The following is a 25,330-nucleotide window of genomic DNA, read 5'->3' as shown; positions in this document are numbered from 1 at the left end:
AGAGACAATCAACAACACAGTACCATCAAATTCCTTTATGTTTATGGTCCCCTTATGACCCAAATACTTCATCTTTGTTGTGGTGGCTATAAAACAGACTATTAAAAGCAAAACTGGGTTTATGGGTGCCTTCTAAACAAAAACCTCGCCCCTCTGCAATGTGGACTTCAGTGCATGTCGGTGTGCGCTGTAAAATGCAGGCTAAGCAGGATTACTCAAACTGCCGTACTTCACATGGTTTCATTACTGCAGGAAAGTACAGTACAGCGCTTGTTCAGGATTGAGTGCAATACTACTTTTAGAAAAAACGAACAAACAAAAGAAATCACTTCTCTATGTCCTTGGGTATTTGGAAAAGACAGAAATTCACTTTCTTTCCTCTCCCAAGCCCCATTTCTGTCCATTAAAAGCATCTTACAGAGATATAACTGAAGGCTTGTGCCTGGATTCATGTCTTTTTGATTAAGTAAGAGAGCAAGCAATGGTGCCCTTGGAATGCAGATGAAAAAAAGTTTTTTTTCCAAGGCACGGTTGACAAGGCTCCAACCGCTGGATATACTGATTAAGAGCATGAAGTTTTACATTTAAACACCACATCAGCTGGGTTTTGTTTACTGTAAAATAACAAAAAGTCAGGCTGGAGAAGAAAAAGACTTTGGACTAACTAGCCAGGAGAATTTCAGTGTTGAAAGGCACACACAAACACAGAGCAAATGAAAATAAAAATGTTCATGATTGTCACCTTAAAAAAAAAAAATTAATAAAGGAGGAAGAAATCCTGCAAGATGGTACATGAGGGGTGACTAGAGGTAAAGGCGCCTGATGACGAGGCCGGCAGAGGTCAGAGGTTCCCCTCGTCGAGCATCTTGTTGACCCCGTTACAGATCCTCTGCAGGTGAGCGCGATAAACCTCAGAGGGCCCATAGAGAGCCGCCAGGAAGTCACAGTCGGCAAAGTGGTTGAACACATGGTTGACTCGCGAGTGGCTCTTGGCTGTCAGGTGGCGTTTGATGGCCTGGTGCAGAAGTTCACGGCAATCATTCAAAATGGCGCTCATGACGCGGCGGTCAAATGTGAACTCGATCTGGTGGAAACTGACTGCCGTCATGGCCAGAGTGTGGACTTTCTTCCTGTGAGACGAGAAGAGAGGGGGGAAGCTGTCAGTTTCTAATTCTGACTGGAGCAGCAGAAGGAAGTAAAAATAGAATCTGCTGTCTTGTGATTTTCTTTAGAAGAAGTTTCAGACCCCCCCTATCACTTATAGTATTGTCCTTCGCAGTAATGCATCTCCATGCTAATATAATCACCATTCTCCATACTGTGCACTTACATCAGCTTCACATGCCTCCAAGCTGAGTATTTCTATTTTAGTGAAAAATATAAAAGTCAATTTCCTTAATTTGCTTCCATCAGCACACAGAAATGTACTTGAACTGCAGTTCTCCCCACTTGAAGCTCTCAATCAGGACCAGCTCCTTGTTGTTTCTCAATGTTTGTCACCTTCTGATACACAATATAACAATATTTAAATATATGGTAGGATGTGACAAAAGCTTTTCATTTAAACATAGAAATACAATCATTTGCTCTCTTTCTGAGAGAAAGAAGATTGATAAGTATGTGTGTGTGTGTGTGTGATTTAGCCTAGCTTAGCATAAAGACAAGAAGCAGGAAGAAGCACATGGCTCTGTCTAAAGTCCCAAAATACGCCTACTAACACCCCCACTGCTAGCATTCATTAGCCTAAATTAGTGATATTATTGGATGTTATTTACATGCAACTGCCAGCGATGGTGATTTTGCCAATGGCTTGTTGGCACTTCTGTAGTTCTTTTCACCAAATCGCAGCTGTCAGAAATTCGTGCTACCTTTGATTTAACTCGGGAGGCTGACATGGATGTTTTTTGCCGACTTAGTTGCTCGTATTTATATTTTGTCTAAATATGACATGCAATTTGTGGTTTTACAGGGACACAGGTGCTGTTCTTGGTGAACAACAGGTGTTTGTTCACAGTGATCCCAAAAGTGTGTTGTGTTGGGCGGATTATCAATCAAGAAATAGTTTTAGCATGTAACTTCCCTTTAAAACCACACAGAGTCATTTTTACTGTTTGTGTAAAGATTAAACAAACAAGATAAGCTTTAGTGTTGGTAGGTGTATTTTTGAACTTTGGACAGAACTAGGCTAGCTGTTGCTTCCAGTCTTTATGCTAAGCTAAGCTAAGCGCCTCGTGGCTCTTGCTCTGTACCGAACACGCAGACATGCAAGTGGTATCGATCTTCTCATCTAACTCTCAGAAAGAAAGCAAATAAGAGCATCTCCCAAAATGTTGAATTATCCCTTAAATGAGTCTTGCAGCCTACCTGAAGTTCTCCACCAGGATCAGCTCCTCGCTGTTGAACTGGTTGTTCCTGTAGAGCACGCCCAGCTTCACCACCATCTTGATCAAGTTCTTGATGATCTTCTGGGACTCTTTGCGGTTGCGGGAGTACTCCTTGGTGACGCGGTACAGCTCATCCAGCACTTCACTGCTTGTGTCGTCAATGAAGAGGTTGGCCATGCTCTTTGTGGCCATCTTGCTCATTAGCTTCTTCTGCGCCTGCAGGGCTAAGCTCTTGGTGCTGAAGGAGTCCATGTCAAGTCTGGGTCAAAATGAGAGAGAAACAGATAAGTTAAATGGTTATGCATGTAATGAGAGCAGACATATTTCCTTTCCATTTTGAAATTATGACTGAAAAAACATGTTTGTTGTAAAAAATTTTTTTACAGTTGATACAAAACTAGGACAGAGAGGAACTGTTAACTTAAGATAGGACCTCAGCAAAAAGGGCCAAACATAACACAGTCAGCCTGCAATGTGTGAGGTTATTTCAAATAACATCTACACTAATACTGTTTAAACTGCAGGGCTAAGAACTGTCCCCTTTATCAGATAACGAGCCGTGGCAGCTGTCAAATTAGTCCCAGCAACCCTCTGGCTTGAAGCCTACAAGGTAGTTACAGAACAATGTGTCATTACGCTTGCAGGAGTGAAGTCATTTACAGCACGACCACGCAAAGCAGACAATGTAATCTGGATGTCTCATCTGCTGAATGCATTCGGAGAACAAGGTGTGCGTGTGTATGTGAAAGTGAGCAGGAGGACATTGCCAACTCATTCAGCACACACATGTTGCTTGATTTATGTATGATGCTATGTTCCGAGTGCGTTTGTCTGCCAAAACAGGGTGACTCAGTGAAAGGCTTCGCCCACGATGGAGGTGCATAAATAGTGGGGGTCCCGGGAGCTGTCGGCTTTCACCCCCCCCCAATCTCTCTTATCAAATGAGGCACGTCCGCAGCATGCCACATCTTTTCTGCAGCGGCATCTCAATGTGTTCTCCAGGTCACTTCTTCAGGTTTGTACATTCTGTCTTTGAAATATAAAATTTATCTATTTTCCTGTACACTCTATCTCCGACCTTCACAGATGTCCCAAGGATAACCAGAGAGTAAACCGGCAACAAAAATATGATTTCCACATCTGCCCTCCAATAACAGAGCAGGGAGGAAGGAATAAAGGTGATGAGAGAGAAACTGTACTTGAAATTACATTTTAGTATGACATTTTCAAAAATCATTTTTCACACAATTATAAAAAAGAACTAAAAACAAATTAATTTGATCTTAATTTAGAGTCATACATTTTAGGGATCTTGAAAAAGGGCTGCAACTAAGTTTTTTTCATTCATATTAATTAGAAAATGTCAGAAAATGCTGGAGCCCAAGGTGACGTCCTCAAATTGCTCGCTTTTTTCAACAAAGAATTTAAAACCACAAGATTTTTTCACAATGATACAACGAAGTAAAAAACCTGCAAATGCTCACATTTGAGAAGCTGGAACCAGAGAATGTTTGGTGTTTTTGGTTGAAAATTATCTGAATTAACTGATTATCAAAACTTCAGATTTTCATCAACTAATTGTTTCAGTTCATCGTAAGGCAAAGATTTATTCACATAAACAGTCTCCTTCAGTTTAGATGCAATTTCTTCCCAATTTATTATGTAAAATGATGCTGCAAGATCAGTGAGCACACAAGACCATGAAAACACACACACACACACACACACACACACACACACACACACACACACACACACAGCAACAATAACTTCCGATTCCACTTAACAGACAAAAAAGCAAAAAACAGGAACCAGAAGCGCAATCTAAGACACTACAGTTGGGCAGGAAAAAACACCAGATTAACATGAATATGTATTATGATTGAAAGATAAGAGGTTCCTGTAGGGTGGAGGTACTGAACCTCAATATTTTTTTGCTACCAACATGTGTTTGTCACACCAGGTATCGAAAACTGTCAAGTACCAAAAGCTGGCATCAAATGCTTGATCCAATTCATGCTCTTCTTTTATAATAAAAAAAAAAATGTTTTTCGAATTTTAGACAGTACTTTATTCAGCCAAAGTTATTCCGAGGCTACAATTACTATTTGAGAAGTTTTTTTTTTTCATTTGACTAAAGAAAACAAAAAAAACTACTGCTGATTATTTTCTTTATCGATTATATATACACCGATTGTTTCCTCAATTAATCGAGTAATTATTTTGTCCATGATGTGTCAGAAATTAGTAAAAAAATGTCCGCTTTAAAATTCCCAGAGGCCAAGGTGACATCTACTAATGCCTTGTTTCATAGCACCAACAGTCCAAAGCACTCAGATATTCAATTTATTCTGATGTAAGAGAAAAAAAAGCAACAATTCCTCACATTAAAAGAAGATAAGATACAAGAGTGGTTGGAGGTTTTGCTTTTAAAAAGATAAACAAAGTAGAGGAAGATTCATTTTCTGTCAGTTAACTAATTAGTTAATGAACTAATCTTCATCACCTCTACAGTCAAAACATGTTTATGTTCTTCAGAGTTGTTTTTACATCGGTACAAAACCAGCACTGAAAATTTTGTTGTTTGTGCCTTTGTATTAAATCTTAGGAATCAAGAAAATACTCAAATAAGTAAAACGCTCACTGATGGTGACTGATGTGCTAAATGTAGCTTAATATGTGACCGTCGCAGTGAAAAGTAAATCATTATTTTTGAGCAAAGTGTCCCGTTCACATAACAACGGTAGTTTAATCTTTATGCAACATCCCTCCACATGACAGTATCCCTAAAGCCTAACCAGCCTTTCCACGTGTTAGAGAATAATAAAAACCCAAAGCAGGAGGGGTTTTATTAATGCAGCAGACAAAATGAACAGTGACATATTCCTGCTGGGTGACTTGTGATTTCTACTGTTGCTGGTACTAGAAAGCAGTGCATCTGCTGCTACAGTGTTTGACTTTCACACTCTCACTCCGCTCTCTCTCTCCCTCTGCAATGCCTCTCCAAGAATATCAATAAGACTCCTTGGAGAGAGAGTGTCAGCAGGATGCTTCCCAGGGAGGAGACACATGTGGATAAGGAGAGCAAAGACAAGAGGCAGAGAGATGGAGAGGAAAAAGGGCAGAGGGGTGCATTATATATCAATCCCGAAACGTCAGGGACATGTAGGCGTTGAATGAGAGGTCATTTATATACTGTCTCATGCTGATTCTAGTTTTACTCCCTCTCTCTTTGCAGGTGCTGGATGTTTAATCGGGCCTCTTGCTGTGCTGATCAAGGATCACTGGCAGATCCACATCGAACGTTTCACCACGACTGTAACTCTAAACTTGCCAGGCTGCACAAATCCTGCCCTGATGCAATGTGTGTGAAATGGATAACAAGGAGAAAGACACTAATGATCAGACAGGGGGAAAAAGCTCAACAACTAAAGAAACTAAATGTGAGCTTTCTATTTGAGCGACGACTGAAAACAATCACTTAGTCCTGCGGTCATCCTCTAATCACAACAGTCTCAGCCTCAAGAGCACAATCGCTTATCGCAACACTTAAGAGTAAGTCTTCATTTACCTCCCTTTCTTCCTCTCTGCACGCTTGTTGACGGACGTATACAAGTTCAGAGATGTGCGAATGGATAATGGGCACACATTAAGAAAAGCATTCTCTTTCTCAGATTGGTGGGTGATTTCATAGTGCTCATTAAATTCCACTCTGGTCGGGGACTGGAGCCATCATAGCTGTCAACTCTGTGTAGCCTGTCGAACAACGAGGAGAAGAGGAGGAGGAGGGAAAAGTTGGAGAGAGGGAGGAGTATTTGTCTTTCACACCCATGAATCCAAACGCTTTAACACGGTACCACTTAAGATCGTGTGTCTGAGGTTTCACTCAGCTGAAGAAGAGTGACATAACAGACCCCTGGCTCTCTTATCTAAAGGATGGAGGCCCTCACCAACCCTCTCCATACCCCCAAGGCGAGAAAACCAAAGGCTGCATGAAAAAAAGGTTCTCTGGGTACAGGTGTTCAGAGTGATGAAAAGGTTTTCGATCTTGAAATCTTTTTTTGGGCGACTTTGCAGCATGAGAGTGGTTAGTGCTAAATCTTTATGGCATGTGAAGTCTGGTGCTCAGAGGCAGCTCCGCCGACCCTGACACAGTGCCTCTGTATTATTTATAGAGGCAAAACTTTAACGGATTTAAGGAAAAACTGGACATGACAGCAGCAAAAACTGCTGAGCGTTGTTGCGGAATGTATACAAGAAACAGCCCTCACTGCACGCACACAAAAACCTGCACACATAACTGATAGGGCTGGTTTGCTGAGCAACTGAAGATGAAATGAAAAACAAAAGACAGTTTGCTGCAGCCAAATGGCTCCTCAGCATAATTTCGACAGTTAGATAAGATACAACATCATCAGCTCGCTTAGAACAAGGCAGCATACATCCACTCACAAAGACATGTAGGCAAAAGCTGAGCAAACATGACTCATGGAAATGAAACCAGACCCTACACAGTGTTAGATGGATGTCTCGTGACAGCGAGGGAGCTTAATGTACCCGGGGACCCTCACACCCGTCTGAACGTCTAGACAGCCCTGTCAACCCTGTGTGACAGCCTGACTGAGGGATCGAGGTAAAAGAAACGATGAAGAGGAAATGACCCAACTGTCTCTAGTCCTTGGAGGATTACTAAAGCTGGGTCAGATAAAGCTGGATGGGCCCTTTATTATCTGGGTTTAATTTGGGACACTTGAGCCAAAAAGCTTTTCCCGAATCATTTGGGGAAAGGGGAGTAAGTGGGATGACAACTCCTAATGGCTGTCGTTTTCTTTTATCGTTTTCACAGTGTGGTTGCTGTGGAGACTTTTGAGTGATGCAGTGAATAACAACAACAAGCACTGTGTATCTTATTTGACTGTCCAGGAGATGACTGTGTTATAATAAACTGTAATAAACTATAACTGATATTGCTCATTATAACAGTAGGGCTGCAACTAATGACTATATACATTAACACTTAAGTCTGGGTCACCAGAGAGTTAAAACACTGTCTCAGCCTCGAAAAGGACTGAAGCACAAAACCAGGCTGGCCAAAAATCTGATGGAGGGGAGGTTCACCAGGGGAAGTATGATGGAAACGTGGCAGGGTCTCAGCACCTTCTACGCCACATTCAAAAAGACTGAACCTGTGAAGGAATGGACTTCGACAAACACCAGCCCCTACACCAATCAGTGTGGTGGAGCGAAGGTCGTTTACATCCTCTCCATGCTACACCCAAGGAAAGCTCCTGGACCAGACTGGCTCAAGGGCCGCATACTGAAAGAGTGCGAGGCTCAGCTGAGTGGTGTGGTGGCACAGCTTTTCCAGCTGTTCCTGAACACCAGCTTTGTCCCCAGGTCATGGAAGGAGACAACAATCATCCCTATTCCCAACAACACACAGGCCAAGGCCATGAGTGATTTCAGGCCTGTGGCACTCAACCTCTGGGGTCTCCATCCTCTGCAAATGCATGCAGGGGAGTAGTTGTGGGTGAGATTAATCACCATGGTGGGTGAGAATCTGGACCCACTCCAGTTTGCCTACAAGGCGAAACGAGGAGTTAAGGATGCCAGCTTAACTCTCCTGGATACAGTGGCTAGGCTGTCTTGACTCATAGGTCAGATTTTATTCCTGAACCTTTCATCTGCTTTTAGTACAGTAAACACCAACACACTTCTGCACCGTCCCCAAGGACTACAAATCAACACAACACTGGTTGGAAGACATCAGAGTGAATGGTCTTAAATCCAGCAACATTGTTTTTAATACTGGGGCCCCAATGGGTTGGCCATGACTGGCCATCCTCATCTGCAATAGCAAGAGACTGACACTTTAAGTATGCTGATGACATGGCCTTTGTGGCCTGCTTGACAGTGTGGACACTATGGTCTACTGTTTTCAGGAGAGCTGGAAATGAACATTATTAAGACCATAGAGCTGTGGTGGACACCTGATACCCCACACCCTCTCTCTTAACCACTAAGGCTGGAGGGACAGGTGGTGGAACAGGTCGAGAGCTTTAAAAATCTGAGAACTGAGATCGACCACCACCTGTCCTTCACAAAACATGCAGATGAGTCTACAAAAAGGCCCAACAGTGCATACTCCTCCTGAGAAGGCTAAACGGCTTTAATGTTGGACATTTTTAACAACAGTTCACCGGTCACTCATCAAATCTGTTCTCACATGCAAAAACTGCATCCTGGTTATGACTGGGCCAAAGATTTTATGTCATCACAATAATGATAATTATCACGATAAATATCAAATCATTATTTCTTTCAAGTTTAAAGACTGATTTTTGCTCCTGAGTGAAAGCTGAAGAAACCAGATGGTTAATTGTGGTTTTAAACTATTCTTTATGGCCAAACACTTGCCAAACCGTGCATCACTTAACATATCTGAGGTAGAACATTCAAAACAATTATGTTAAAATCTTTTTTAAACAAATATGCAGGAGTAAAATTACGTAAAATCGAATCATGAATTAAATTAAACATTCATTTTACATATATTGAACATTTGTTACATTGTTATTGAGGATAAATATATCGCAATGATTATCATTATTGTTTTATTGCCCAGCACACATGCTGGTACGTCCTCACAGAGAAAAGGTGGAAAAAACTTCCAGTATCATCAAACACGCAACCAAAATCAAATCCAACTGTCAGACCTTTACAGTAACACAGTAAAAAGAAAGGTAGACTCCATCACTAAGGACCTTTCACACCCCCTTCATCACTCCTTTCAGCGACTCCCATCAGGCCGCTGCTTCAGATCACCTCTGACCAAACAGAGAACTCACAAAAACTCTCTCATTCCCACTGCAAAATCCATTTTAAACACCACATTTTAATGCAGCTTTGCACACCTGCTCTTATTTACTTATTTATGAGATTGTTTATGTTTTAATATAATTTTATGCGATTCTTTGTATGTTTTATGTTGTATCTGAGCCCATAACTTAAGACAATTTTCTGTGATAATGTGACAGTTGAATTTGAGTCTGTTGGCTAGCAGTGTGGCTCTAGGAATGGCAATGTCGGTCTGTCTGTCGATGGGTCAGTCCATCGCTTTGGTCCAGACTGAAATGTGTCAACAACTATGGGATGGATTGTCATACAATTTGGTACAGACATTAATGTTCCCCTCAGGATGAATTGTAATTACTTCAGTGATCTTCTGACTTATCATCTAGTACTATCCGCAGGTAAAAATTTCAATTTGCCATTCACATCATCCTCAGTTTTGTACTTTGTGTCACTGTCATAGTGAGAGAAGACGGAAAAATTACTTTGGCTGAACAACTCATGTCATATTAAAACTACAAACTCTGATTAGGGATCTCAAGTAGACATCGCTTCTTTTTAAGTGGCCAAAAACAAAGTTGAGAAACAACATGTTTAAAATGTCAGAATTTCAAAGAGCCCAATAAGACAACTTGTTTTGTCCAACAAACACTCCAAAACCTAAAGATATGCAAATTACAATATTAAAACAGAGAAAAGCTGAAACTCCACATATTTGAGACGCTGGAAACTGTGAATGTTTGTCTTTTTTCCTATTAATAACTTGTTATTCCTGCAATATTAGTGTTGAGTCATTTACAAATTCATAGAACCAAAAACGCTACTGTTTTACAACGTCGAAATTCAACACAAGCTACTTGATGTAAACATTTCTTTGTATTTTGGCTGCTAATATATAGAGCAAATCCAACATAATGTGAGTGTGGCATTAGTTTTCCAAAGGGGGCATTGAGCAGGATCCAGGATGCAGCTTCTGCATCGACTGCACCACTCTAATACCTGCTGCCAATCTAGACAGCTTGGTGGATACTGAGAAGAGCCAGCATAAAGAGAAAACCAATAACGAATGTGTTTCTACAGTGCTTGGCCACCACACGTTGCTAAAAAAGGCTTTGGCAGAGATTGTAAAACTTTCCATGACACTTCATCTAACAAGTGATTGGTTGATGGCAGCAGAAAATGTCACGACTTTCATATTCTTCAGGGATCAGTAGTCACATGGATTGAGGCACTGTGACCCTGACAGAGACGACTCCATCAGCAGAGAAAATCTTCACTGCAGTCGGATGGAGGCGATTACTGAGACCAGCTCTGTTGTTTGTTGGGATTTACTGCTCCCTAACTGAGGACATATATAAATCATACCAGAATCATGGACCACACAACACAAACAACCCTATAATCTTCCCTCAGCTTGTGTGTCCATAGTTACCTCCGATAATTGACAGAAACCTGTTTTTCGCTGTGTGCTCAACATATCATGTCAACATTCAGAAGTTTAATTAATATTTTACAGCTGTATGAAATGCAAAGCAAATCTGTCTTGATCTTTGTCCTATCCATTTTAAAAGCATAAACTTCAGTGACCCAGAGGTCCAAGCCACACACCGTGTAACTGAGACCCCAGTTTGAGTCCAGCTGATGACCTTTACCATCTGTCCTTCCCCCGTACCCCATGCAGTCTCCTCTCTCATGCTGTTGACTATCTAATAAATGCAAACTCTGAGCGTCCCGTCCCATCTCTAAATCAATAAACGCACAGTTTAAAGAGTGTCTACAAAACATGGGCAAATATGGAAACAATAACAGCAACATCTGCAGCCTTTAATGCAAAAGCTGGTAGCAAAAACTGCCACTGTGAAAGTAATAATGTCAGGAACAGGTATTGATTCAAGTACTTTCTGAACTAATTCTTTGGTCCACAAAATGTCAAAAAACAATCCTCACATTTGAGAAGCTTGGAACTAGTTATAGGAACTTTTTGGCTAGCTAATGATTATTTTTCTGTTGATCATCTATGGTTTCAGCTCTATTCAAGCAAATTTTTTTACCACAGTATTAGTGCTGTTGTTGAACCGGATTGCACTATAATTCAACACTTGTGGGGGCGGACAAAATAATATAAACACTTTCTAATACAATACAACTAAACAAGAAAATACAAAGTTGAATCAACAGCTCTCTGACATGGTGCCAACAAAAACTAAAAAAGATAAGCATCATAAAAGGTAGTGTTCATTGCAGGGCTGTTGAACTGGATTGGAAGATGTGCTGTGTACACACTCTAGACATATTGTATTTGCTCTACTGCCTTTTGGCGAGTAAAAAGGTGTGTGAATAGGGCGAGTCTACAGGACCACAACCCTATCTTTACAATACCAGTTTGATTCAAAGCCTCACCACACTGCACATAAAAACTGTGGACCCCTGGGAGAAAGTTTCAAAAAAAGCTTCTTGATCATGCCGAAAACGTTACGGACGTCATTAGAATGAATTCTTATCAGGAAATCTTGAATGAGAGAAAAACTTCCTCCACAGATTTGCCACAGCTGTATAATATAATCCGTCTCCACTTTGAGAAACAATAGACTGCCCTGGTTGTTATATAAGGTACATCCGTGCTTTGTGTTCAGAGAGGACAAGTAACCACTCAAATGAGCTGTACTCCACTGTTAGGGAATCAACAGCAGGATTTCAGGACAAGTGAACGCTGCAATTTCATCTTTCATCAAGTTTTATAGTGTTTGTCTCGCTCTTCTCTTGAGATGTTGCATAACAGAGGCGGCACTGACTGCTAATAGAGAGAGCCGGTGCTGGGAACGATATATGCGTGCGTTAACAATTATATATGACAGGCGTATGGTTACTGTCTGATGGTCTCTTTGTACACACACTCATCTCATTCAGTGTCTCTGGCATGAGATAATAATTGCATCCGAAACACACGCAATGCACATCATGTGAACATACGGCATGCACGCTTTGGATAAAGTAGAACTTTGTATGGTGGTTCGGCGCCGTCGCTTTCACATCTTCCCACACATTCATCATCTGTGAAGACTTGATCTGCTGAGAAAGGAAGCAATCAGTGCCTTTCCCTCAGACACCATGCCCCATCCTACCCTTTTTTAACGTTTTTTCTCAGATCTGCCAAAGCCCTGTGAACAATTAATAATTAACACATCGGCATATAATGGATCGGGGATTAATAATTCAGCCTGCCGATTTGGACTAAAATAGGCCGGAGGGTAAGAGGAGTCTGTTGTAGTGCAACAGGTTGGGGCTGAGATGTGGGACAGGGATAAAGGGTGGACTACCAACACATACTGTACATTAAGAGGCAGTGGCTGTGAGCTGATGGCGTTAATTTAGGAACATCAGTCAGCGTTACGCATGTATAATAAGGCTGGGAATAGAGTAGCTGCTGCGCTGCCCAAGGCCGGGCCAACACAACACTCACTGACAGCATTTGTTCTAACATTTAAAATTTATAAGTGTGTAGTTGTTTTATGATTATAACTGAGCTGAATTGGAATAACGCATCTGTGACAAAATAAAAAAAGACTAATAAAAGACTAAAAACCCCAGTCACCTCTCACATGAATTCACCAAGTTTTAATTATATATTATTTACAATATAATTAGCATCTTAAAAGCGCTGCAAGTAATGTGTGACATAACCAAGGTACTAACTGGTACTTGAGCTATGACGGATGTCTGGGTCTACGACATTTTAATTAAGGCCACCATAAGAGCAGGGCATATTATGACTAATTTTCTTCACTTCAAGCCCAGAGAACATAATTTGTTAACTCGGTACGTCAGTGGAGTGGCAAATACCAGTGTGCTTGACTGTTAGAACAGCAGGGATGGAGATCAGTGAAAACAGAGGGGAACCAATATGAGAGGACATGGCTGTGACTAATAAATGACTCAAGTGGGATCTCAAATGAGTCCAGTGTATTGGCAGATAACACCATCCCTCACTCTCTCTGTTTCAAACAATGCCATGATATTTGCAGGTCATGCTGCTCTGCTCTTTCAGGCAAGGCCGCATGCTCTGAGTGTTTTCGGGTTTCCAGGGAAACTGGAGGCCACCTGTGTGCTCGGCTGAACTTTGCCGCCTAATAAGAGCAGGTCAAACACCTCTCTGGTTTTGTCAGTGAGTTACCATGGATTCTCCTCAGCAGGAGTAACAGTATCTATAGCATTACTGCTGCAATTGAAAACTCTGCCCAGTATGAGGGATGTCTGGCAAGTGACAACATGACTGTCCTATTCTTAAAGACACTTAGAGGAGGAGATCTGTACAGGTACAATTACACTGAAATATACATAGATGACGCTCACCAGCATTTGATTAATCCTGCCATTGACTGTGATTGGTAATATTGTATATGATTATTATTATTTCTTGTCTTTCAGAATCGCATTGTGGTGAAACAATGATACAGCTGTTGTGAAGCACAAAGCTTTGATTAATGACAAAGAGCAAATACTCATTAAAACCAGTCATGGATAAAATCTAAAACAAATGGACTTTAATTTTACTTCTATTGTACTGTATTTCACTTTCACTAGTCGCTGTCCAAGGCAACTGACACCAGTTTGATTAGTTTAAGGCTGTAAACTAAGGATTATTTTCATTATTGATTTACTTATTCATGTTTATATATATATATATATATATATAAAAAAAAACTAAACCAGGTAAACCAAATCTGTTTGTTTGGGCAGACGGTCTAAGACCCAAAGATCTTCTATGGAAGGAGTAAAAAGGTTAGGAAACCACTTGTTCAGCCTATAAAATGTCAGAAAACAGTGCAGAAAAAGCCCATCACAACTTTCAAAAGACCAAAGACATGCCTTTAAATTATCTAATCAACAGTCTGAAACCAAAAAAGATATGAAAAGTACAATGATATAAAAACAGAGAAAAGCAGCCAATCCTCACAATGTAGAAGCTGAAACTAGTAAATGTTTGGCAATTATGAGGGGGGGAAAAAATCACTTTAACAATAAATCAGTAATCAAAAAAACTTGCTAATTAATTTTCTGTCAATCTACAAATAGATTAGTCAACCTGTCATTACAATTCTAGGTTATTTAGCCTGTATCTATAGGATGGTATAATTAAATATACAGTACACATTGAATAAAGTCCTAGAGTTGTTCTGTGAGAGTGATCTTGGCCTCAGGACAACGGTTGTCAGCTATTGCTACCAACAACAAAGACACAAAGGAAGCCTCTGCAACAAAAACAGAGTAGGCCTTAAAAAACGCCCAGTCATTTCACCAGTGATACAGCTAATGCAAGGAGAGAGGCAACTCCAAGTCTTGATCCACGGCCGTAATTCATTTGACATGTCTGTTGAGGCTGAGCATGATAATGTGTGCTGCTACCTGCCAGAGCCCTGGTTGCACAGTGAAGCTATTCATCCACACTCGAAGGCTTCTGGAAAGAAGCTTTTACAATGTAAACCATGTGTTACAAAACACATCAGTGTTTGCGAAACACGTCTCCCCCCTTTTCAGTCTCGGTCTGGACATGCACTGGATTACACTGAAACTACAAGGAGACTTATTAGGTGTTTAAACCAGCAGGGATAAAAAACCTTTTCTTTATCTGCTTTTTTCTTCTTCCCACATTTCCGCAACCTCTTGTGAGATGGTAAATCATGTAGACTTTGTACACTCACCATAAATGTGAAAGATAAGGTTCTTGTAAAATATTGTCTCAGATGTCCACATGACTATGCATATTCACTGTACTGTGCTCTACAGTGTGTTTTATTTTATCCAACTTCAAAAACATGGACAATACATATACCGCAATACATACTCCAACCGAAACATATCCAAATTGTCCATTTAAAATAATAATTTATGATATTGAGCTAACATGATGCAATCCCCTACAAAAGTCTAAAATTTCAATTTAGAAGATACTGGTGCAAGTGGGCGAGCCTTCTGACAAGTCTGATAATTTTCAACTATTGTTTCATATGACACCAAATAAAGTTAGCTATTCTGTATTGTTTTTACATCAGTAACTGATAAACCTGATTAGTAATCTTTATAGTTCACATTAAGGCTTCTGTGTGTCGGGGGAACCCAAACTGGTAAACTGTGTGTCACTTTCCTTATTTTATGTTGCCATATGCATGGTAGTTTCTAGTATTCCTTTTCTATCTAAATTCTAAAGCCTAACAAAACGGCCAGCTAATGAACTGCCAATGCCTATCACATCAAGTCAATAACTCATCAATCAGTTTCATTACTATACGAATCACACATTACATCCTGTTAGCTATAATAAGTTGAAGCCATTTTTGTTCCCAGTTGCTGGTAGCTTCATGATCAAAAGGAGATTAACCGTTACTTCCGCTAACTATTAAAAACAGCCTGTCAAAGAAAAGACAAGTGGCCCACAGCAAACAAAAACTAAGTCTTATTAAGTTCAGTTGTGTCTTCACCATGAAAAAGCGGCTGTACCTTCACAACAGTGAAAACTTTAACGGCCTAATAACTTGGGAGTGATTTGACCAAAGGCCTCTGATAACAGACGCGACCGCTGATTTGTTTGTTGATGAGAGGTTTCATTAAAAACGGCTCGACCGTTAAGATCGCCGGTGTGTCAGTGACTTGAACTCACCTTCCTCCCACCCTCAGTGGGACACGGGAGCGGTCAGCAGACGAGATGTCAAGTTAATCTGAACAGAATCTCTCACGTCTTCATCCTGGCAACGCAGGGGGAAGTCGTTTCACAGCATGTTTTTGTTTGTTCGCTTGTTTTGTTGGATCTCCGCTGTAAAACAACAAAACACAATTGTCCGCCCCTCGCAGCTCCCTTCTGTCTCTGCAACCGCGTATCAGGCACAGATGTGTAAATTATTGAAAGAGTGTTTTCTTCTCCTGGCTGCTGTGAGATCGGTTACAAGAGTTAGTTGTAACTCGATTCCTCCTCCTCCCTCGTAAAAAAGAAAAAGTTTCAAACTTGAGGGGGACCTGGAAATCAGCAGATTGATGTTGGCTTGGGCCAATGAAGGAGCAACAGGGTGAGTGGACCAACCCATTCAAACCAAAAGAAAGGACCATTTACAACCAGCACATTCCCTGCCCCCATTAGGGTTTCCAGTAATTATCCTTGTTCAGTTCCCAGTCCCAAGGCCGAAAATTTCCCAGAGGAAACGGTGTTAAGGGAACAATGAACAGGAACTGTGGGGAGAAGTTTTTCTGTCATGGACTGGATGATATACTGGCTTGTTAAGTTAACGTTACACATGCATAAAAAATACTCTTTGTTTTCATTTGGAGTTGCATCAGGTTATTCTTACAAAATTTTACATTTCACAGTTTCATAACACTTAATTATTTATGTAAAGAAAGAGAGAGAGAGACAGACAGAAAGAGAGAGATTTTGTCAGCGGATGTTTTTAGGATACAGGAAGTTTTTCCTCATTCGTGTAATGAGGAGACAGGAACTCCCGAGGTCAAAATAGCCTTCTTGCATTGTTATTTTAACACTGAGGTAAATTTTTTTATAGTATTGGTGTTAAACACTATGCGTTTTAGCCCTACATTGCCAAACATCTCAGGCCATACCTCAGTGTTATTTACGCAATTGTGACATTACCACATAAAATAACCTATAACTATATCTTGTATTGTAAGTCTAAGTAGTTTAAGTAGTGTGCTGCAGCAAGTCCAATAATAAAGAGAAGAGTGATACAAGGTATGACACCTGCAGGAGTGAAATTGACCTAGCGCGCCCTCTAGTGGTATAATGTGATTAGTAGTGATTATTGCACTGGGTACTCATTTCATTTGAAATGTGCAAAAGATAAGTATGTCAAAACCAGCCTGCATTCATCAAAAAGATAACAACAGATACTGAAATAGCCTTTCTAGTATTTTCAAACATAGACAGAATATAATCATTCTGATGTATGATCACATGAATATTGTTTTTACAAGATCTTCTTTCTTGTAATATGCCATTTGAATGGATGGTAGTATTATTTTTAAGGCTGCAACAAACAAGTATTTTCATTATCGATTAATCTACCAATTATGGTCTCTATTAATCGATATCGTGAAAAATGCTTCTTACAATTTCCCAGCGCCAAACTGATGTTTTTAGGTCAGGTTTTAAGTATGCAAGCACAGGCCGAAATGAACACTGCTGTACATTTATAGTTGGTATTCAAGCAAATTAATTCACACATAGTCGTGTACCTACGTGAGGATATGGCTATTTTTAGGGAAGAACAATACTTTTTAGTATATTTGAGCTATCTTTATAATTAACTTACCCCTGATGCTCTATAACAGCCGCCTGCGTTTTTGTTGTTGGACTCAATCTCCCACAATCCTAGGGGAAAAGAAGGAAAGTGACGTAGTTTTGCTACGTGTCAAGAAGCTCTCTAGTCAACATGGCGGCGCAGCAGGGAGATGTGGATGAACTCTTCGATGTGAAAAATGCTTATTATATCGGCAGTTATCAGCAGTGTATTAACGAGGCTCAAAAGGTGAAGGTAGGTATCGAATTGTTATCAGCTGAATCTTTTGAAGTATACTGTTTCGTCTTTATCTCTCTGCTTCATCGCAACTAATGGTGTTTTCTGGCAACAGTGCTAAAATGAATATTTCTAACTTCTACCTGTGTTTTTTCTTTAAAGCCGTCAACACCCGAGAAGGAGACTGAAAGGGACATGTTTTTGTACAGAGCATACATAGCCCAGGTAAACCAATTTTCTCAAGTAGGAATGTCACTGTGCTTAGTTTCTTGTCATTAAGTTAGCTGCTAGCTAACTAGCTAACTAGCTATTCATTGCTGTCACAGGTTTTTGGCCGATTAAAAGCCAGCCTCCCTGACCTGTTGTGTTTTGTACTATTATTGCAGAGGAAGTATGCTGTTGTCCTGGATGATATCAAGGCCAACTCTCCACCCGAGCTTCAGGCTGTAAGGATGTTTGCTGAGTATAAATCCAATGAAAGTAAAAGGTAAGCGCTTGTATTTGACGGTCAACATGGTATAGGAATGGGGCTGAACGATAAATTCATTAAAATTTTTAGCCAAGGAGTCTTTCAATCAGTATCAAAATTAGACTATAAACAGTAAGTAGCAAATATTACAGTCAGATATGCAATCACACCTGAGTTTACCACTTAAACAATTATACTGGGTATCCACCAGAAACCTAGTTCTCAACACAAGACTGATGAAAACCATGCTTTTGATAATGTTATATATTACCACAGTAGTTGCTTCTTCCCAGGGTTTTCTGTTCTTAGCATACTGCACACCTTGATAGAATAATACAGTTAATGTCTATGTGGGCGTTTGATCATCAAGTACTAAAGAAGAAGATGAGGCTGGAAGTTTGTCTTATAACATTGATCTATCTCCATGTTACAGATTGTTTAAATGTATTAATTTTATTTTATTACTAACCAGCCTCATCTTCTTCTTTAGTACTTGATTGTGATTCAAGGATTCTCTTGAGTTAAAATTCCTCTCATTGTCTTAACAATTTTCCTGCTGCTATTTTTCCCCCCTGCAGAGATGCTATTGTTGCTGATCTAGACAAGAAGATGGCAAAGAGTGTGGATGCTACCAACACCACTTTCCTCCTCATGGCTGCCTCCATCTACTACCATGAGATGAACACGGATGCTGCTCTCAGGACCCTGCACCAAGGAGAAAGCCTGGAGTGGTAAGAAGGCATGAAGATTTCACTTTAAAAAATGTCTCAGCAAGATTTTGTTCACCATATAAACTGATTTCAAATAAATATGTCAGCAAAGAAAACATAATCTGTTACTTTTTGCAAACTATAAATTACTTCCATTGGAACTACTAAAAAGGAGGTTTCATCCTTGTTCCTGTCATTTCAATGTGAACAACCACCCACTTAATGTAAATTTAAGAATTACTAAAATGATCAATTTAGACATCATCTCAAATAGACATTCTGCCAAAACATATTTACATTTCCAAAAAGCATTGTATGGAACCAGTTTTTGTGTTTTACCACATTTCTGTATACCGAAATAATTATCACAATAATATAAAAATCAGCATTACACACTTTAGCTTTAATGTTTTTTATTAAAAAAAAACAACTTATGGTTTAATAGATGCTCCTGATGCATAGATGATTACTGACTCTGACTACCGATTACTCATACCCGAGTACTGAAAGAGAAATATGGATTTCTCTCAAAACGATAACTTACGTCTTGATCTCACCGTGCTGTCAAATATAAGGCTAATATGTTGGCATGTGTGTAAGCGAAAGATGAGCTAAATTTACATTCCAGAATCATTAAAAAAATCTTTAGTTTGGCAGAAACATTAAGTAAAAATACAAAACACAAAGTAAGGGGGTTGTTAAGTCCCGGCTACCACGTCTTCTCCACAAACCTCTCTCTGATGGGTCACTGGTCAGTTTCAGACTGTTGTCTTCAAAGTGAAGGCAACCATATGAAATCAAACTGACCTGAAAATTTGTTTATTTTGCAGCATGGCCATGACCATTCAGGTGTTGCTGAGTCTGGATCGTGTTGACCTGGCGAGGTAGGGTAAAACGCAAACAGTGGATGATGTTTACATTGAATTGTTATGTAAGCTTTCTTATTCAAAGGCTCATGTAAAACACCCAGGTATGTTTTGAATGTGTTTTGTAAATACTGTCCATATTCTTCATTGTAAACTCTCTTAAAATCTACAGTATACACAGTGTTCCTCTAATACCATTAACATTATTTTCTTGTCATTGACAGGAAAGAGCTGAAGAAGATGCAGGAGCAGGATGAGGATGCTACTCTAACCCAGCTGGCCACAGCTTGGGTTAATATTGCTGTGGTGAGGATTCAGTTACGTTTGCGTAACATAACCAAGATACACGTAGTTGATTTATAATTAAATGCTCTATCATGAATAATTTGTAAACCCTCCGTACATATTGGAGTGAATGGTATGTGTTTGCACATATACCAAGTGAATTAAACTCCTGTTCATCACGTTATCCTCACCTAAGTTGTATTATGATTGACTGACGCTCCAATGAGGTTTGAAATAATTAGCCGACAGAGTGATTTGTAGAAATTCTTGGTGCTGACCTTGAAGCTACCCCAAGCCAACCTTTAAGGAACTGTGACACCAATTATAAGTAAACAAAACAATCAACAAGGGTTGTGCACTTTTATTATTAGCTTTTTGGTATCGTCACTGATCAACACTCCACCCCACATTTATTTGCATTCTGCTTGTTGCTCCAGGGTGGCGAGAAGCTGCAGGATGCCTACTACATTTTCCAGGAGATGTCTGACAAGTACTCCTCTACACTGCTGCTCCTCAACGGGCAGGCGGCCTGTTACATGGCACAGAACAAGTGGGAGGAGGCTGAGGGAGTGCTACAGGAGGCACTTGACAAGGTTAGATGACAATTGGCTCTTCATCACACATTAACTGACAACCTTAATGCATTTTGGTGTAAGCACAATTAAAACAAGCAAATCTAATAATACTAATAAAAGCTTTATTTTTATAGCAATTTTCCAGGGTACCCGCGGGGTCTTAAAAGTATTTTAAAAAGTCTTAAATTTCATTACCAAAGTATTAAATTGCGTTTACCAAGGTCTTAAATTTTTTCTTGTCCTTTTGTAGGATTTAATTAATACCGTAACGTCATAAATGAATACTTTGTGTGTGTGAGACTAGATTAGTGTTCAGCTTTACGCTCTGAACTGTGAAGTGTTCGCGGTGCACGAGCTCTGGCATCCAGCTCTGTGCGAATCAGTCATTTGTTAGAAAAGAAAAGAAAACGTCTCTGACGTGCTACTAACGTTAGCTCGACGACTCAGAATGGGAAAGTGTGTGAAGTTCAAAAAGCCAGAGATACGTACAAGTTGGCGGACGAGGCTGAGGGCAGTGGCGCTGCGGTTAGCACAACAAGCTGATCGGCGTGCGAGCCAGTCACACTGTGGCGAGCACTAATGGAACAGCAGAGCTGGAAGACCCGCTGAATCTTACAACAGTAACGGAGAGACAGGTGTGTAGACGAGGACCGTGTCGGCATTGCGCCGCTGTTGTAGGCTAACGTTGTGTGAATGGAAACATCAAACTAACGCACACACATTAAACTTACATCACCCAGATGCGCCGATCACTTGAACGAGGGAAAAAAACAAACCGGAGCCCAACTTCTTAGCGCCGCTGCTTTCAAGCCAATACTACATTTATTCATTTAGCTGACGCGACTTACAATTGCTGTACATGTCGCACGGCTCTAGAGGGATGGGAATTGAACCCAGTCTCCCACACCAAAGGCAAGCATCTTATCTATGCGCCATCACCGCCCCATTACTATATAATACTATATGTCAAGCAGCCTTTAGATGCTTTAGAAAAACAGAAATTGGCATATTATATTACTTTACCTTATCTAGCCAAGGTGTTACTAATTGCAACAACTTATACCACACAATTTGTTTGTATTTTTGATTTCACCCCTTAAGAGTTCTTAGTGCACAAATATTGTATTCATTACATAGTTGTCATTTACGCTGGGGATACTGGGGCCATGTCTCCATCACTTTTTTAAAAAGCATTTGTTAAATATGTTGTGAAAAATGGCTTGCAACAAGAAATGTTAAAAAAAAACTAATGAAAATACTTTGAGAAAGGTTTATTTGCGCAATAAGAAAACATGCAATTTAAAGATAAAAGAAAAAAATATGCATTGTTAAAAATCTGAATCACTTTATTTAAATAAAGACAATTCTACTATAAACTGGTGCAGAAAATGTCTCCAGAATGCAGGAAATTAAGTGTTTAGTGCTCAAAAATTTCTAGGGGACCCCCAGACTCCCATTTAAATATATTTCAGCATTGAACATTTCATCAAATAGTGTTAAAATATCTTCTTGTCTCCAATATTGTGAATTGTGCATGTGAGCTAAGTGTATTGTCACACCCCTAATCTCAACCCTTATCTTCCCACCACTTTTCAACACAAAGTGATGTCCTTGATTCATTTTATCTTATCAAAGTACAAACACACCCCAAGCTATAGTGTGTTAAATTTGAATGTATTACAGTAAAATGTTTTGTATGTAACTTAGTAAAATAATTTTCTCGGACTTAAAATTAATACAGATTTTTCATTAAACGGCAGTGAAGTTGGTATCAAATTTCATCCTAAAAAGGTCTTAAAAAGTCTTAAATTTAACTTTGAGAATCCTGGGGGTACCCCGTTTTCAATACAGGTAACAAAGTGCCTTACAACAATCAATGTAAAACATAAACAAGTCGATATACAAATAAGTTACGCATCACACAGTGGTTTACAATCAATTAGTCAATATACAAATAAAGCAAAAATAAATTACGCATCACACAGTGGTTTACAGTTAATAAATTAAACAAACAAGTCATTATACAAATAACCCTTTGCACTGACAACCAAAGAAAACTTGATGAAACAAATGACCCTTAGAATCAAAATCAGCTTTTTTAGCCAGGTATGTGTACAGATATAAGGAATATGACATTTTTCATGGCTCTCAACTTACTGAAATAGAAATACACATACATACAGCTAAAAACAAGGGACAAGGAAAAGAAAGCCATCACTTTGTCAGAAAACAATTAATGAGGCCATTATTTCTAATAGCAGACTTGCACTCTGATATCTCAAGTCTCAGAAATAAGGCCAAATGTTTTCTGTTCTGCGGATGCTTCCCTCAACAAAAACTACTCGCATTGTAACAGCAGATGGCACCACACACTCTTTTGTAGGCTATAGCCTGTACTAAACAACCTGCCCATTGAACCGTGTTTATCCACAAGACACAACAAGAATAAAATAGTGTCGCTTTGTCTTTTAAAAAAATCTTTCATACTATATAAATGTTAAATATTTGCTGTTTTGTCTTATCTTTGTGAATATTGCACCTCCCTGTTCAATTGTATTGTGAATGGATGTGACCCGTGCTTGACTAACTCAGGTCTGTTTTTGTTTTTTAAAGTTGTACAATCACACAGTCAGACCCGAGTTAACCAGACACTGAGATGGCTGAAATCAACTGTTTAGGTTAAAGAAGTGAAGCTTTTCACAGATGTCTGGATTTTCTGAGCTTATTTATGGGAATACCCCACTGCTGCTTCTTGAGTCAGGCCATTCACTGATGACAGATGGACAACACAAAGTCTACTGGTTAAATTATTACAAAGTGATTTTTGTCCATGGATGTTATCTTACTAACAGACATAACGTAACAAAAGTATAATGTGACTTTAGATGTCACTGCTCATGTTCGTCCTAGCAAAATCAGACAAAAGTTTTAATGGAAATAAGTAGAATAAATAAGAGAAACCGAAGTTACAGTGATTTACATATACATGAAGAAATGAAACAAGCTGAATAGAGTGTACTTTTATCTTTCACTGCCGTGTATCCACATCTGTGTATGTTTTCCTAGCCAGTTTGCTTTGTGAGGACGACTCTCACTGTCTATTCATATCATGTCTTTCTCTCTTCCCCCTTCAGGACAGCAGTCACCCTGAGACGTTGATCAACCTCATCGTGCTGACCCAGCACCTGGGCAAAGCTCCTGAGGTGAGACTTTGGACCCAAAGCTGTTACTCAAGGCAACACTTGAGCATCCGTCAGTTTCCTTTAGACAAACTCATCCTCAGTGAAAGACGACTTATAAAATCTCTGTCCAATAACACTCTGCACTTCGAGTGCATGATCGTCCACTCAGTAATTTTAATGTGTTGATGAAACCTGGCAAAAGCATTCAACTAGGCAATTTCTTGATTGTGTTTGTCTTCTATCATAAAAAGTGTCATCTAAGCACTTCCACAGGTTTAGTGCTGTGTATGAATTTTACAGCCTGGAAGACAAAGTTCATAAGATAAACACTCAATTATCTGTCTTAAGTTTCATGGATTTGATAGTAATGCAGTAGAATGCTGACCATTGACTCAAAGCCATCAGTTTGCGACTGTGATAACAGTTGATTAGCACATCATGTGCAAGGTTAACTGGAATTGTGTGGGCATATTTAGGCAATGAGCCTAATCCTCAGGTAAAGTAGCAACTTTTCAATGGACTATTTTTGTTTTAATCTAAGCTAAGCATTGTAACAGTGTGAGTCCTATCAGACTATAAAAGTCATTAAAATGTTGTTACTTATTTTTATCTTCTGTGCACTGAATGGAATAGCATTTGTTTCTCTCTTCTTTCACTCTAATTATTACTCAATTACACTATTACTTATGTCTCTTTAATAATTTTAACTTGTGTTACAGGTAACCAACCGGTACCTCTCTCAGCTGAAAGATGCACACAGATCCCACCCATACCTTAAAGATTATTTAGCCAAGGTAACCTTCTTGTGTTTGCATTTGTTTTTTAATGTATGTCTCTGTCCTGTGGCCATTGCTGTTTAGGTTCACACAATCCACTTTCACTTGTTAACAAACCTTCATAAACCTTAATCAGTGTTATAATTTGATTACCTGGCTTGGTTGTTTTGACATTTGGGCAGCAGGTGTCCTTGGAGCAGAGTCATCAAGAGCATTGAACTCTGAATCTCTAGCCTTTGTCACACATCACGCTGGAGTGCAGATGTACATAAACATGCCAAAACAAATCATGCAATGTAGAGCAGTTTCCGTGGGCAGATATTTGTCCTGGTGTTTAACTGTTTTCTCTGCTCTTTGTTTTCCTGCAGGAGAATGAGTTTGACAGACTAGTGATGCAGTACGCTCCCACCGCCACAGCATAAGACATCTGCTTTCACTGTAACACCTCAATTATGAACCATAAATTCTCTACACTCTGTCTTTCTAACATGCATACCTGCATTTGTTTATTTTAACTTGTAAGAAAAAGTGTGCTTTGGCTGTGTTATTTGAACCAGATCAGATTCTGTCAGCCTTTAGTATCCATTCTTTGTAAATCTGCATTTCTCCTATGGAAACAACACAAGTTTAATGTAAACATTCCTCTGAAATGATAATAAATGTTTAATACCTGTGTTGTGTTTGTTTGGTTTGGAGATAACTAGGGTTAAGT

General features: G+C 39.6%; 3 protein-coding genes across 3 annotated transcripts in view; 1 reads left to right on the top strand and 2 right to left on the bottom strand.

Annotated features, from left to right (window-relative positions):
- Positions 1-25,330, bottom strand: part of faf1 (Fas (TNFRSF6) associated factor 1) — a 1,021,784-nt gene that overhangs the window by 765,657 nt on the left and 230,797 nt on the right. The window lies entirely within an intron of this gene.
- tnfaip8l1 (tumor necrosis factor, alpha-induced protein 8-like 1) lies at positions 26-16,326 on the bottom strand. The gene is made up of 3 exons (XM_046048887.1): positions 15,892-16,326; positions 2,365-2,643; positions 26-1,130 (listed from the first exon to the last, which is right to left on the bottom strand). Exons 2-3 carry the CDS (start codon positions 2,634-2,636, stop codon positions 842-844), a joined length of 561 nt encoding a protein of 186 aa, XP_045904843.1. The 5' UTR covers positions 2,637-2,643; positions 15,892-16,326; the 3' UTR covers positions 26-841.
- Positions 16,141-25,291, top strand: cope (COPI coat complex subunit epsilon). The gene is made up of 11 exons (XM_046048875.1): positions 16,141-16,294; positions 17,615-17,773; positions 17,918-17,980; positions 18,142-18,242; positions 18,803-18,955; positions 19,765-19,818; positions 20,025-20,106; positions 20,523-20,678; positions 23,795-23,863; positions 24,562-24,636; positions 24,987-25,291. Exons 2-11 carry the CDS (start codon positions 17,672-17,674, stop codon positions 25,038-25,040), a joined length of 909 nt encoding a protein of 302 aa, XP_045904831.1. The 5' UTR covers positions 16,141-16,294; positions 17,615-17,671; the 3' UTR covers positions 25,041-25,291.

Source organism: Micropterus dolomieu, linkage group LG05 (assembly GCF_021292245.1).
Source record: "Micropterus dolomieu isolate WLL.071019.BEF.003 ecotype Adirondacks linkage group LG05, ASM2129224v1, whole genome shotgun sequence".
Classification (NCBI taxonomy): domain Eukaryota; kingdom Metazoa; phylum Chordata; class Actinopteri; order Centrarchiformes; family Centrarchidae; genus Micropterus; species Micropterus dolomieu.
This window is presented reverse-complemented; position numbering and strand designations above follow the sequence as displayed.

Excerpts from the sequence above, each read along its gene's own strand:
- tnfaip8l1 (XM_046048887.1), bottom strand. The coding sequence starts at position 2,636 with ATGGACTCCTTCAGCACCAAGAGCTTAGCCCTGCAGGCGCAGAAGAAG. Across the intron at positions 1,131-2,364 it reads ATCCTGGTGGAGAACTTCAG|GAAGAAAGTCCACACTCTGG; the intron begins GTAGGCTGCAAG and ends CTCGTCTCACAG.
- cope (XM_046048875.1), top strand. The coding sequence starts at position 17,672 with ATGGCGGCGCAGCAGGGAGATGTGGATGAACTCTTCGATGTGAAAAAT. Across the intron at positions 18,243-18,802 it reads AAATCCAATGAAAGTAAAAG|AGATGCTATTGTTGCTGATC; the intron begins GTAAGCGCTTGT and ends TCCCCCCTGCAG. Across the intron at positions 23,864-24,561 it reads ACCTGGGCAAAGCTCCTGAG|GTAACCAACCGGTACCTCTC; the intron begins GTGAGACTTTGG and ends CTTGTGTTACAG.